This window comes from Sphaeramia orbicularis, chromosome 3 (assembly GCF_902148855.1).
Source record: "Sphaeramia orbicularis chromosome 3, fSphaOr1.1, whole genome shotgun sequence".
Taxonomy (NCBI): domain Eukaryota; kingdom Metazoa; phylum Chordata; class Actinopteri; order Kurtiformes; family Apogonidae; genus Sphaeramia; species Sphaeramia orbicularis.
Genome location: NC_043959.1, coordinates 7,098,412 through 7,113,120, shown reverse-complemented (window position 1 = coordinate 7,113,120; position 14,709 = coordinate 7,098,412). Strand labels below are relative to the sequence as shown.

At 38.5% G+C, this 14,709-nt stretch overlaps 1 protein-coding gene across 18 annotated transcripts in view; it reads left to right on the top strand.

Annotated features, from left to right (window-relative positions):
• ppfia1 (PTPRF interacting protein alpha 1) overlaps positions 1–14,709 on the top strand; it is a 53,651-nt gene that overhangs the window by 16,590 nt on the left and 22,352 nt on the right. For 12 of the 18 annotated variants that reach the window (XM_030162996.1, XM_030163005.1, XM_030163014.1 and 9 more), the window contains exons 3-12: positions 2,111–2,212; positions 3,174–3,338; positions 3,446–3,520; positions 5,481–5,582; positions 7,714–7,947; positions 8,229–8,375; positions 10,077–10,211; positions 12,224–12,265; positions 13,299–13,382; positions 13,477–13,608. In XM_030162996.1, coding sequence (XP_030018856.1) covers positions 2,111–2,212; positions 3,174–3,338; positions 3,446–3,520; positions 5,481–5,582; positions 7,714–7,947; positions 8,229–8,375; positions 10,077–10,211; positions 12,224–12,265; positions 13,299–13,382; positions 13,477–13,608 — 1,218 coding nt within the window. The remainder of the gene's footprint in view (positions 1–2,110; positions 2,213–3,173; positions 3,339–3,445; positions 3,521–5,480; positions 5,583–7,713; positions 7,948–8,228; positions 8,376–10,076; positions 10,212–12,223; positions 12,266–13,298; positions 13,383–13,476; positions 13,609–14,709) is intronic. The other 6 variants (XM_030163037.1, XM_030163060.1, XM_030163082.1 and 3 more) reach the window with 1 other exon arrangement.

Below are 14,709 nucleotides of genomic sequence, written 5' to 3'. Positions count from 1 at the left end.
TAATAAATTCTGTGACTGGAGTCGCAAAAACCACCTCCAACTGAACATCTCTAAGACCATAGAAATGATGGTGGATTTCAGGTCTGAACCCCTTTCCTGCCAGTCAACATATGTGGGGTGGACATTAGAGATGAGTGCTGAACCCTGGTACTAAATGTACCCTTGTATTACAGCAGCAGTTGTTTGGTGAGTTTTCACCAACTTTGTTTCTCACCAAGACTTTTGTTTGTGATGCATTTTTGGGATTTTTCGATCCAGATAAGAGACCTGGGTTTGGGTCTCAGAGGGGTTGGTCAGGTCTTTGTCACACACAAGAGCTTAGAGTAAGTCAAGCACACAGATATCCTAGAGTCAGCAGTCAGTGTTCACTGAAGAACTAAACAGGACCTGTGTGACAGAGACCTGATCAACCCCTCAGACCTAAGAACTAAACATCCCTTGATGATCCACATGATGATACAGACCTTTTACATATTTGGGTGGAATCGCAATCTGTCACTGAACCTAGTGATGTAGACTTAGAGCAGGTGGATTTAGAGATCTGATTTAATCTCAGTTTTATACTTAAATATGTTGAGTGATAGACAATTTGTTTGTTGCATTGAATAATTTGTGATATTTGTTTCACACTACTATCATAACTAGGGGTGTAACGGTACAGAAAAAAATTTGGTTCCGTACATTCTCAGTTCAGGGGTCTTCAGTTCAATACATTTTCGATACATTTTCAATACAGTGAAGGAGACCAGTGAAGGGGGGGTATGGAGGGAGCGCCCCATAACTACCGAAAACTAAAAGTGAAACTTAACACACTTCAAACGTCTGACCTGGCTTCTGTGTCTCTGTTATGATCTCTGTTGTCATGTTTACCCCCCCCCCCCATTCAGCCTCAGAATAAAGTGTTTGTGTTTTTTACAGTGGCGCTGAGAATTTGCACTTCTGCTGAAAGTATAGGGAAACCCAGCACATGGGTTCTGCTTGTGGCCACCCTGCTTCCTGAGTGTTTGCGTTCTTCACATAGGCTACATGTATTCGTTTTGGCGTTGTATTGAAGGCCCCAAACTGAAATAATTTTGTACAAACAAGTGCACCGTTACACCCCTAATCATAACAAAATCATGATTGGAATAGTAGGTAATCCATTAGAATATTAAGTATCTATTAATATTTTAGGCCTACACTATAAATGAGAAAACACTGTGAATGATCCTGGTCACAATTTGAAATGCAACTCTAACCCTAGCCTTAAAAAAGACCTGACAAGAATACTGTTAAATCACTGGATCGATGAGCATTATCGATACAAGTAGTATTTTATCAGTATATTAAATTCACACATATTGGTGTACGTCTTGACAGCCAGATAGTCTAGTCTTTGAACACAGATGCACTCCAAAAGGGTCAGAGACACAAGGAGGCTCAGAAAGTTGATCTGTATCTGTAAATCATGTCCCCAATTAATGATTCACAACTTTTATTTGTATTTACTGTTACAGCTGATACACAACACTACTGGCCAAGATGCATATCACCGTTGGGACGATAAAAGATATTTCATTTTCATAACTGGTACTTTGTTAAATCCAGGCTTCCTCTTCCAAGTCCTTTGAGCATAATTGTAACATCTTGCACTTTTCACACGTTTAGCTTATCATCTGTAATTTTGGACTTTCTTTTTGATTATGTATTCAATAAAGTCATTGGGGTACGCTGAATTTGTTTTTAGTTTCACATACACAGCCAGTCACACAAACTGCTACAGGTTGAATTGGACTAACTACAAATGTTTGGTGCTAATAAACTATACTATTATCACTAAAAATCACTTTCAACAGATTGAAAGGCACTTAGTGCCTTAAAATTAATTCTACAGACAACTTAGGATGGCATTAAAAATGAATTTTACAGTTTCACAAATACTGTTTATACATTTTCTCTACAGAACCACAGAGGAATGGCAGGGGTATTAGAAGATTTTGTACAACTGTTAAAATGGACATTTTATTGTTTCGTCTTATTTCATGAACTCATTATTTTACACTTTGAAAGTCTGTAGTTATTGTGAAAATGGAAACATCTTCACTCTGTCACTGTATTTACTTCTGTCCAGGAGTTTGCTGCACTAACAAAGGAGGTGAATATTTGCCGGGAGCAACTTCTGGAGAAAGAGGAGGAGATTGCAGAGCTGAAGGCTGAGAGGAACAACACTCGGGTTAGTAGAACATGCAAATTTAATCATGATCCCAAACAACTAACAAGCATATATAGTCCCCTCATATGGAATATTGAACACTGTCACAGTCTTTATTTTATTGATGCAACAAGTTTGGAAGAATAGTGCTATCTCTCAAACTTCTGCTGAATATGGTTGTTACAATTCTGCTTGGCAAATCAGTTTCTCTCCCTTAATGCAAACCACCGTCACATGTTGCACAATCATCAAGAATATTTCAACTGCTGATGTGAGTTTGTTAACACCCAGTACTGTCACTCACTGTCATACATCTTCCATAGCATTCTCTATCACATGTTTATATCTGCAATACAGTAAGGAGTGGAAAATGCTTGTAATGATAACACATTCATCAAACACTTAACAATTTTCTTTTAATGTTGAAGTTGACAACATTATTCACTTTGGGTCTTTTGATGCCAGTGCTGAGCACAGTAATTTTATCTTGATGAAAAATCATAGACAACAATGATCTCTTGTTGATTGAAACACTACTAGAAGCAGAGGGTAGGAACTAAGGGGTTGTGAGATTTTGTTCACGTCTCATACATGTGTAATGCAACAAGGAACAGAATATTTATGTATTTATTTACCACTTTCCAACAGTTCAAGGTAAAGAAATCTTGCCATCATTAATAAAACTGAGCAGTCAGTGTAAAAGTTCATTTAGAATGATCCTTTGCTTACCGTATTCAATTTGGGCCCAATATGATCATGGCGACTGGTTCCCACTGTACTATGATCCGAAAATTAGACTAAATACAAGTAGATCTATGTACTCCTGTGAAGTAGAAAACAAGCTTAATTTACTGAAACTTAAGCTTTGGTGAGACAGGAGGTGTGTTTTTTTTGCTAATTTTTATCTAATTATACTATAGTAATATAACTATAGCTCCACCAAATAGGAGTCGTAGGCCATAACTGTATATTGTGTGTCCAGCTCCTGTTAGAACATCTGGAGTGTCTGGTGTCTCGCCATGAGCGTAGTCTAAGGATGACAGTGGTGAAGAGACAAGCTCAGTCCCCAGCTGGGGTCTCGAGTGAAGTGGAGGTCCTCAAAGCCCTTAAGTCACTCTTTGAACACCATAAAGCTCTGGATGAGAAGGTAAGGGTGTGTGTGTGTGTTACTAAACCTCTTTACATTTGCACAATTCTTTGGAATCTGTAAAGTTGTTACATTTAGGTTTGCTGTTACTTTGTCACTTTCTGTAGGTAAGAGAAAGACTGCGTGTTGCCTTGGAAAGATGCAGCGCCTTAGAAGAGCAACTTACCATTTCACATAAAGAAGTAAGTCAACATGAAATAACTTAACACTTTCAGTGCCATGGGCCGATTAAACCGGCTTTACGAAAACAACCTGTAAAGTGCCACGAGCCGATCAGATCGGCTTTGGAGAACACACCATATTTGTGTACAAACAAACCATCCACCCCCATTTCTTTCTCACATTTCGATGACGTTCTTTCTGTGTCCCCCTTTTGAGACCAAGCAGACGGGAATTTGAGGTCACGTGACTGAATAATATTTTTATATCTTTTTAATGTTTCTTATTCTCCGGTGTTTCATCAGAGGGAGCCCTCCATGCCGGGGGGCGGCTGTGGACTCCGGGGGCTGTGGCGCCTTCTCTCACTGGGGTCCGCTCCTTTCTGGTGGGTGGGGGTCCCAGTTGGCCCTCTCCCACTAGTTGGGATGCGGGGCTGTGTTGCTGGTGCCTGGTCGCCGGGGTCGGCGGCTGCCTCCTGGTGCGGATGGCTCCCTGAGACAGCGCCTCCTAAATTGATGTTTTACTTTTACTTGTACATTTTTGTTCTGGTCTACCCGTGCTCAGTCAGTCTTCTTAAGTATGTGTGAGCTTGTGGGTTTGCATGTATATGTGTGTGTGTGTGTGTGTGTGGGTGAGTGGGTGGGTGTGGGTGGGGGGCGGTACTGATTTTTAAACTGATATGTAAAGGACTTTGTGCTACAGTTTTTAATGTATGAAAAGTGCTATATAAATAAAGATTATTATTATTATTATTATTATAAATTATGCAAATTACGATCAATAATGAATCGGCTGCGTCCGGTGCGTTTTGAATCTAATCAGCAATCGGTCGGATGTTACCGAGCGGTTTCCTGCAGGATTCTTCAAATATTATAAAAACGACGCGAAATACTGAAAAACGGCCAAATTCTGTGGCACGTTTAAGGCTTATTAGCCCCTTAACTGTCTGGCACTTAAAGAGTTAAATAAGATGTTTTCTTCTGAATAGTGATGCTTGGGGTTTTTGGGTCTGGTGGTTGATACTTCTTACCATATCAGTGTTCAACCATTATGTTGAATGTTGTGTTTTGATGTTCTTGTATCGGTACACACTGACTTGAGACTTTGTGAAACACCATCTTGACAACCAGAGGTGTAAACAGTGAAAGAAGATTAACTTTGGTATGCTCTTATCTTATACTAAATTGGCAGCCTCTGACTGTGGCCGCCAGAAAAATAAACTGACCTTTACAATCCAAATGTGATAACAAGTCAACACAACCTTGCTCATCGAGGCACTATATTGAATTTGATCAGATAACTTTGTCATCATAGACATCTTTAACCTGTTTTAGAACCATCTGTCAGTACTAAAATGTTCTTCACGTGTCATATTTTCATTATAAATGGAGGAAGAAAAAAGATTCTCAGCTCTTATGCAAATACAACACATACATGCAGTGGAGGGAGGAGTTTTGGACTGACTCTGCATTGAATGAGATTGACAGAAGACCCAGGGGATGCTGGAGATGTGCCCTAGATTTCCTCTGTGCTTAATGTGACAGCCCTTCATGCTACAGTCACCTTTTGTTCATGGGAATAAGCCTGGGACCACACACACTCAAACACACACAAAAATCAAGGCCTTACCACTCTGCATTTATGGTAAAAGTTACGTCCTTAGGCAATGCTTTTGCTTTTTTTTTTAATTTTTTTTTTTTTATCTTTTCTGTTTTGTCACCGGGCATAGTGGATTTTTCTCTGTGAAACCTAATTCATGATGTGTATACGCTGCCAGTGTGGTTGTGGTTTGAACTCCAAGGGGCACCCTACTATATTTTCAGCTGCTTCTTGTGCACACACCCACACATGCAGGCCTTTTTTTAAGTGAAACGAAAATAAAACCTCACATGTGATAAAAGGTTGCAGACTTGCTTTGTGCTTGGTTGGTGGTTAACCATAAGATTTTCTGATGTTGGTGTTAACAAACTGGTGTTTCTCTAGTTGGCTTACCTCAGGGAACAGAGCAGCCAGAAGAGGGGGCTGGCAGATGGAACCAGTGAAGTCAACCACCACTCTGACACCACACCAAGCACTAACGGCAAGGTGAGGTTACTGAGCAATACATGTATAATTAGAAGCACTCGGACAGCGCAGACCTCCACCAAGGCTGATCAGTGCCCCCCCCCCCGTGGGCCCCCCCACCCCCGATCACCACCAAAATTTAATCATTTCTTCCTTATCCAATTTCCAACAAACCCTGAAAATTTCATCCAAATCTGTCCATAACTTTTTGAGTTATGTTGCACACTAACGGACAGACAAACAAACAAACAAACAGACAAACAAACAAACCCTGGCAAAAACATAACCTCCTTGGCGGAGGTAATAATGACATGTGTAAAACCCCAGAGGAGAGAAGGAACATGTGTTGTGTGTATTTGTTACTGACTGAATTCTCAACCAATTTGATCCAGTCTGTAACAAAGTAATTTGTCACTTTTATGTTAATTATTGTGAGAATTACATTTCATTCATTCATTCATTCATTCATTCATTCATTCAAATTACAATAAATTCAATTAAATTTGATGTCAGTAGACCCTTAAAAAGAGATGTAAACAGATAATTAATTCACACTTTTGGACCAGTGGGTAGCCTTATTTTTTTTGGTGACCTGTATTTTTTGCTTAAAAACATGCAGTTTTGGTCCCTCTTTTGAACCGGTCTAAAATGACAAGCCTCTTATGCATTTAATCCATTTATCAGTGTTTGTGAAACTGGATTCGAAGTGTTGAAAGCTAGTGAAATAAATTCTGCACAGTGAAAGCCTGTTGATTACAGCAAAGTTTAAGTAAAGTTAAAAGTACGCTGAGGACATTTTTACTCCATGTGGATCAATTTAAAAGTCTACCCCAATCAGGGATCAACATTAACAGCAACTGCTACATGAAGCTGGATTTTCCATTTTGTAATAGAAATTATGTCACACTAGTGGGTAAATCTTAATACCAAAGTTATCATAGAATAAAAAAACTTTATAGACACACTGCTCTAGTCTTCTGCTGTCAGAGTCTGACTCATAATTACAGCGTTGACATTGACTTCTGTATAAAATGTAAAAGGAATTTCATCTGTAATTCTTTTTTGTGATGCCACTACAACATTTTTAATTAGATGCCAAAGTGACAATATCTCCTTAATCAATAGATTCAAAATTCTTTTAAGAAAAAGTTAGCAAATTGTTTTCACCAAAACGTTGGTACCATAGATGATGCTAAATTTAAAGCCATTTTCAGCAGTAAAAATGTATTTGGCCTGGGGATTTTTCAGGGACTGAACTGATTGGCCAGTGAATGGTTACTTTTTTGTCACTGTGAATAGGTTCTAAGCGATAAATGAAATTCTTCAAATAGATTCTGTGCTGTCCATGATCCATACTGACCTCACAAGTCCTTATAACAGCCCCCTTAATGATTAAAAAAATGTGATTGTATTTTTTCCATGCTGCCCAGTCATAAATTGAAATCCACTACTTAAAGGGGGCATATTTTGCTAAACCAACTGTTATTAGTTTTTGGTATGTTTATTTGTGTATTTGGACCCTAATAGTTCAAAAAGTTTGAATTTGAACCCTCCAGGTGCTGCAAAGCTATCTTTATATTCATTTTGACAAAAATCGAGTGGATTTCTACAACCCGTTTTAATTCCTGCTTAATTTGTTGCGTCATTAACTAGTTATGTCACGACATTTGCACATATAAGGTCAAGACTTCCGACAAACATTTCTCCAAGTACGACATAATTGTTTGTCAGCAGCAGCGGTCGTAGTCCATACTGAAAATATGTCCAAGCTTCGAGCCGATTACCTAAAATGTTAAGTTGTTGGTTGAATTAATGAACACAAGTGGCTGAACGGGACAGAGCAGCATAGCCAACAACCTGGAGGGGGTGGGGTGTGAAGTGGCTTGTGCTTTTGAAGGGCCAGCACTCAAAACCACCTTTCTGGTGTCATTACTCAGAAATAAGGTTGAAGATGGACCTGTGGAGTTGAATTAATGAAGACTTCAGACCCAAGCATAGCATTTACAATTTATGTAGACCACAGGGAAATGTTTGAAAATGAATAATTCCATTAAAAAAAGCAAACTATCACTCCTTTAAAGAACCAAATAAAAGTGCTAGAAATTCCTAGCATTGAGTGTTTGCTAAAATGGTGGTTTGAAATTGTGTGCAGAGGTCTTCAGATGGTTCACTGAGTCAAGAGGAGGACTTGGGTCCTGGACTGGGTAAGGTGGGTGAACTTCAGGAGGTTGTGGATCGTCAGACAGCTGACTTGGGCCAAATGAAGGAGCGCATGGCTTCTATGGCATCACGTATCAATGAACTAGAGGAGGACCTAGATACAGCTCGGAAGGATCTCATCAAATCTGAAGACATGAACACACGACTGCAAAGAGACCTGAGGGAGGTAGGGTGGTCCGCCTTCTACGCATGTGGTGTCCTGTTGTCCAAACATAAAGGCAAACTAAGTGGCTTTCTACAACACATAAGATGTATGAAACATTCAGTTTTCCATTGTGTGTTGTTTTTGTTATCAAGTCATTTAGAAAATCTAATAACAATTATCATTAGTGACCTGAAAATGATAACAAAGGAAACTAGACTATTGTCAAGGCCACAGTGACCACATTATTAGAACTGTCAGTGACTACAATGGGATGCTGATTTTAAATGTAATAATGTGTGCAGTCAATGGCTCAGAAGGAAGACATGGAGGAGAGGATAACCACTCTGGAGAAACGCTACCTAGCAGCTCAGCGGGAGGCTACCTCTGTCCATGACCTCAATGACAAACTGGAGAATGAAGTGGCCAACAAGGAGTCCCTCTTTAGACAAGTGAGTCCCTCTTTAGACAAGTGAGTCCCTCTTTAGACAAGTGAGTCTCTCTGTAGACAAGTGAGTCCCTCTTTACACAAGTGAGTCCCTCTTTACACAAGTGAGTCCCTCTGTAGACAAGTCAGTCCCTCTTTACACAAGTGAGTCCCTCTGTAGACAAGTCCGTCCCTCTTTACACAAGTGAGTCCCTCTGTAGACAAGTCAGTCCATCAGACTGTTTGAACACAACTTGTAACAAAATGTGCATAAAACCAATGGATGAGATTGCAGACTAAGAGTCAGATTTACTAAAGTCTGTATAGTCTCTCATGGGCTTAGATTTCTGTAGGAGTATGTTAGATGTGTAAGTATGAGGCTATAATCCACAAATGGCTCACATCAGAATGGCCACTTCTGGAGGGGCATCGCACAGCTTTTACAGCCATGCCAAAATCATGAAGACATACTTTTTTTAGCATTAAATAATTGTGCACAACCCCAGACATTTGGAAAAGGGTACATCTTAAATAAATAACCACCTTCCAAAGTTTTCACTGTGAAACAAAAACTTATACAGTAGTTCAAGCCACAAAAATAACCATTTCCTCATCTTTCTCCTACTAACTTTTCCCTGCTAGGCTGTAGTGAATGTCAACACTATTTTTTACACCAAATCACAGAACACATGACTGTAACTGGTTCTATATTTTGTTGATGTAGAGCAGGGGTGTCAAACTCATTTTAGTTCAGGGGCTTTACCAGTAAAGTAATAGAAAAATAACCTGTAAATACTGATAATTCCAAAAAAGTAAAAGTAAATTCTGAAAATGTTATAATTGTCTACATCTACAACCATTCCTTTCACAACAAATAATGAGCAACCTGAACAACCTGAATTAAGGAAAAAAAAAAAAAAAAAAGATGCAATTTTAACAATATTATGCTTCAGTTTGTCATTTATACATGTGCATTATGGAACACAGTGGCTCTACAAAGACACGAAACATTTAGTTACAGGCAGAATATTCTTAAAATTTTGCAGTTTGGAATTTACATTATTTACAAGGTTATTCTGCTATTATTTAACTGGTCTAACCCACATATGATCTAATTGGGCTAAAATTAGTTTGACACCATTGACTCTTCATAGTTTTCAGTGTAAATTTTGCACTTTGAAAATTCTACCCATGGGCCGGACTGGAATCTGTGGCTGGCCAGTTTTGGCCCACGGGCCTTATATTTGACATCCCTGATGTAGACGGTAGTAAGTGTTGTTTTTGGAGTTTGAGTGTCGGTATTACCAGTCTGCAGGATTTGCCTGTACTTCTCTCTGGCAATATTCAAACCCTCGCTAATGAATTCCTGTTGTGTTCTCACATTGAGCAGCGCAGCAAGCTTTAAAAAAGACCCTTCAAAGATGATGCTTTATTTCTTTAGATGGACTTAGTGAGATGGAGATGTCTCAGTCCTCTTTTCATATGGGTTGTTGTCTGTCTTTGTTTCACTCTGAATGCTCTCTTCCTCACTTCCTGCCAACCCCATCCCCTCTCCTCTCGCTCCCTTTGTCCTTCTCTATCCTTTTCTTGTTCCAACTTAGTTTTGCCCCCAGTGCTCTCTTCACCTCGTGGGATTGAAAGCAAACCCTGAGGCCAGGATGTTGCAAAGACGGATCCCCATCATCCTTGCTAATAACTGTTTGCTCTTGGTTTGTTTTTACTGTAGACTGAGGACAGAAATCGTCAGCTTCAGGAGAAGCTGGAGTTGGCTGAGCAAAAGCTGCAGCAGACTATCCGCAAAGCAGAGACTCTGCCTGAGGTGGAAGCTGAGCTTGCCCAGAGGGTAGCTGCTCTCACAAAGGTATCAGTGCACGTCAATATCTGTGTGTCCTTCCTAACTTACCTCTTTCTTCGTGGCTGATTTGTGAATTTTAATTATGTAAAATAATTCTAACATGTATTATACAATGTTCACATAATGTAGCCTGGACCGATTAGCTCCTGTACATCAACATGTAGGAGCTCCCTGAGGAAGCTACTGAGGAAGCCATTGTTTATTAAACTCCAAATATCCACCAGCACCTATTTTTAGAGATTTGACTCACATCTTTATCCATTTATAGTTTGGGCCTTTGTCTTGGACACATACTGCTGGGGTTTAGCTCCTTATTAGTATTGGAAGTGACTCGCATTAAAGCGCAAACATGTGACCTTCAGCTGTAAAATACTTATGAAACAGGAAGAGGATCGCATCAAACCTGTTACATTTTATTTTGACCTTAAGTATTTATCTCTTTGGACATGTTTAAAACATGTTTATTCTTTTTGTAGATTTATTATTTTTGCAGTTTTCAATTTTTTAAACATTCAACACCCCAACCCCCAACACATTCTTCACTTATGCATTTTTAATGACATTCTGATTCATTTCCTGGTTGAAGCCACATCATTATCACTGTATATTTATAATGATCACAAGGGAATACTGCAACAAGACAGATCTGTAGATTTTCAAAAAGTTGGCATTATTAAGACTACTTCCATGTTGTCAGGATTTAACATAAATTTAACAATAGTCTAATTATTCTCACCTTTTTCCTTATTTAAGGGATGTTGTAGAACAGTGATTTGATTATCAGTGGTTCATTCTTTCTCCAGTGAAACAATACTTCCCGTATTTCAGGGTGTCTCCAGCTCCTTAAGGGTTAGTCTTAAAATGTCTTGGGCTATGGAAGTACATCTTTGTTTGTTTTAAAATATGTAACTTTTGCTCTGTTTAGATGTTTGTCCACCCCACTCTGATGTTTTAGGATACATAAAATGGACACTTTGCTTGGCAATGATGCAAACACCCATGTCTTATTGGGTGTTCAGTAACTATGTATCCTTCTCTGATTTTTCACACCACTATCACATGTCTTTTCAAGAAGAAAACCACAACATGTTGACAGCTTTGACTACCAGCTGTTAATTAGACATAGATTAATAATTACAATAGTTTCTGTCCTAGGTGTCTCTGGTAGCATCTGGTTGTGCAATTAAATCCTTCATTCTGTCAAGATACTACTGATTGCATTCACAACAGTAACGCTGTTGCATCCTCTGCATCAAACCCTGGTCATGTGATATGTGTTTCAGGCATGATAGAATGTTAGCGCCTTTCATAATGAATGTGGTCAACATATACACTGCATGACTGAACTTCATCACTCAGAGCTTTTCATTGCAATAGAATTCAGTAAAAGAGCTACACTGGTGTTCACATCTTATTTGGTTGCAGATATTTATGTTATCATATTTCATCCTAGTGAAAAATCCCCAAGTAACATTAACCATTAATGTTATCTTAGGATTACTCAGGCCACAACCAAAGGAAACATTCAAACAACTATGGGTAAATGCACATGAAGTGATTTTACTTCATGTGCATTTACCCATTAGCAACATTTAGGTAAAACTTAATTCATCATAACAAATGTATTCCCTCTTGAAATGCAACACTGTGTAGGACCATATATAGTAGTCACTTATAGATTTACTTGGAAAATTTTTAGTGAAATAGTAAAAAGGTATTTGTCAGAAAGTCAGTCTTATGCTTGATTAAAAAAAATGTTAAAAGTTTTTTAAAAGCAGTAAATTTAAGTCTAATGCAGTATTACTATAAAGCAATTACAGCATATGTCCTTGTCAGTTTTTATATTGAGCAGTTAAAGTAAATCATTAGTCATGTCACATTTTGTCTGTTTTCTGACATCAACCAATATGTTTGACTGTTCTCACATTGTGTAATCTCTTTTCAATGTTTCTTTCTGTCGTGCTCTTGTTTTTGTGTGGTTTCATGCTGCCCCTACAACCTCCTTCTCAATTCCCTAGTGTGTTCTGTGTGGCACTAAAGGCGCTAAGACCCAGAAAAAGGTAGACCAGCCACTCTTACAATACTAAACCGCAGTCCTGTTTGGTAATGGAAGACATTAAGTTTTGTTCTGTAATGAACTTAACCAGGTCAATTGAATATACAAGTGATACATACATTTCCATAATTATTCAAGGAAAAAAATGTTTTTTCTTCTTTTTCATAATCTCTTCTCACTGAGAGCTCATTAATTGCAGTGCCTTCAGTGTTCTAGAAAAAGACCTGGTTAAATACAGCACTAGGTTACATCGTATATTCTTTTAGACCTAAAAGTCAGCTGTGTGTATGCTTTTCTGTGCTTTCTCTGCTTATTCTGCTACGTTGCTTAGTTCTTTATGCTGGAACCCTTTTTGTGCTATTTTTCCCATATTCAAAAAAAACAACTGTTTGGTATCTAACACAAACAGGAAGTGCCAACTGATTTGCTCACAAGACTTTTCAGGACCCTGCCCATTAGAGCAGCTCAAAAACTGGAACAGCCTGTCTTGCAGGAAAAAAAATGTTTGGCTCTATAAATGAAGTGTTTTGTAAATACAGTCTGTGTTTCTTGAGGTCCTTAATCAGAAATAAAATACTAACTTAACTTGGTTCTTGTGGCCGTAATCCTTATGTGTGTAATCATACCCTTTGTCTTTGTAGAAGCCTGTTTGTTCAGTGACAGTTTTCATAGCTCCATTAAAGGGAAGTGTTCTCCGCTGTATTTGTTTGTTTTAGTCTGTCTGTGGGTTGTGCTGCTTTGCTGTCCTCGTCTGATGCAACTGGTGCATGGCATAGCTGTAAATGGACTAAAGGAGATTCTTCCTTTACTGTGGGTGGCCCCATTCTTTAAAGCCTATTTGAGCTCTGTCCCCATGAAATCAACATGCCGAGCTCAGTCAGCATTATTGATCTTCTCTGTAACTCATGTCAAAGCACCCTGAAGGGAAGAACAAAGCTAGACACCTTCATTCATAGAGCAGTTATTCCTCTGAACCCAAATAGTAATGCAGAAGGCTTACATTTTCATCATCTTTTATCCATGTCCTGCTCCATCAGGCAGAGGAACGCCATGGCAACGTGGAGGAGAGACTGAGGCAGATGGAGGCCCAGCTGGAGGAGAAAAACCAGGAGCTGCTCAGGGTGAGAAGGAGGGATGGAGGGGAAATATGAATGCTTTCTCATTTACCAGATTTTCTCCTCAGATTGTCAGCACTGCATGTTTTTCATGGTTTAGGCTCGTCAGCGAGAAAAAATGAATGAGGAGCACAACAAGCGTCTGTCTGAGACAGTGGATAAGCTTCTGTCAGAGTCCAACGAGAGGCTCCAACTCCATCTCAAAGAGAGGATGTCTGCTCTTGAGGATAAGGTGAAGAACATACACAGTATATGTCAGGGATGGGAACTATAAACTAAATACTACTCATTTTTTTCATCGGTGGGATAATGGCTTGCCGTAACTTCCTGTAACTGGCCTCAACTATCCCAAAAAAGTACTAAAACTACCTGGGTCATAATCATAATGTTGTCCCTTGTTTTTTCTACTTTTTCATATTATGCACAGTAGTCAAACATACAGCAAATGGGCCAAAGGGTCCGATCCAGTTCATGAGATGAATTTATGAAATGCAAAAATTATACTGAAGATAATTAACAATCAATGACGTTAAATCATTTTGGTGTAAGTTCCACATACAGACCAATATGATCTCAAGTGGATCAGAGCAGTAAAATGCTACCATAATTACCTATAAACTCTGACTGCCAAATTTTCTCTTTGTTTTAGTGTAAAAAAAAGTAAAATTACATGAAAATGTATAAATTCACAAATTATCCTTTTACAAAAAATGTGAATTACCTGAACAAATATGACTAACTTGAAATGTCTTTAGAGAAGTAGGTACAATATTATACATGCTACCAAATGTATTTTTGTATTTGTAGATGCACCATGATCTGTAAATTGTAATGCACATGTGTAAATGATAAACTGAGGCATAAAGTTAAAATTGCACTTACTTTTCGTAAGACATTCCAGGTCATTCATGTTATTCAGATTTTTAAGGAAACTTTGTAGATGTAAACATTCTCATAACATAAAGGGTTTTTTTCTGAGGCCGATGCTGATTTTTTTTAAATTTGGTCGTTGGCTGCCATCTGCAGCCAATTTTTGAGGCTGATATTTAAGGCCAATTTAGTTTTTTGTCTTAAGCACTTTGACCGTGAAATACAATTGAAACTCTCAGATAATGAAGATTTTTATTCAGCAATATAAATGAAATTATTAATACACGTACACATAGTACTCTTTTAACATTTCTTGAACTTCAAGTGCTGCCCACACAGGTACCTGATCAAACATCTTATCACATTTTTGCTACTGATCAAATACCGGCTTTCAAAAAAAAATTAAGGCCGATGGCCAATATTGGAAAACTTCAAATATATTGGCCCAATATATAGGCCAGGC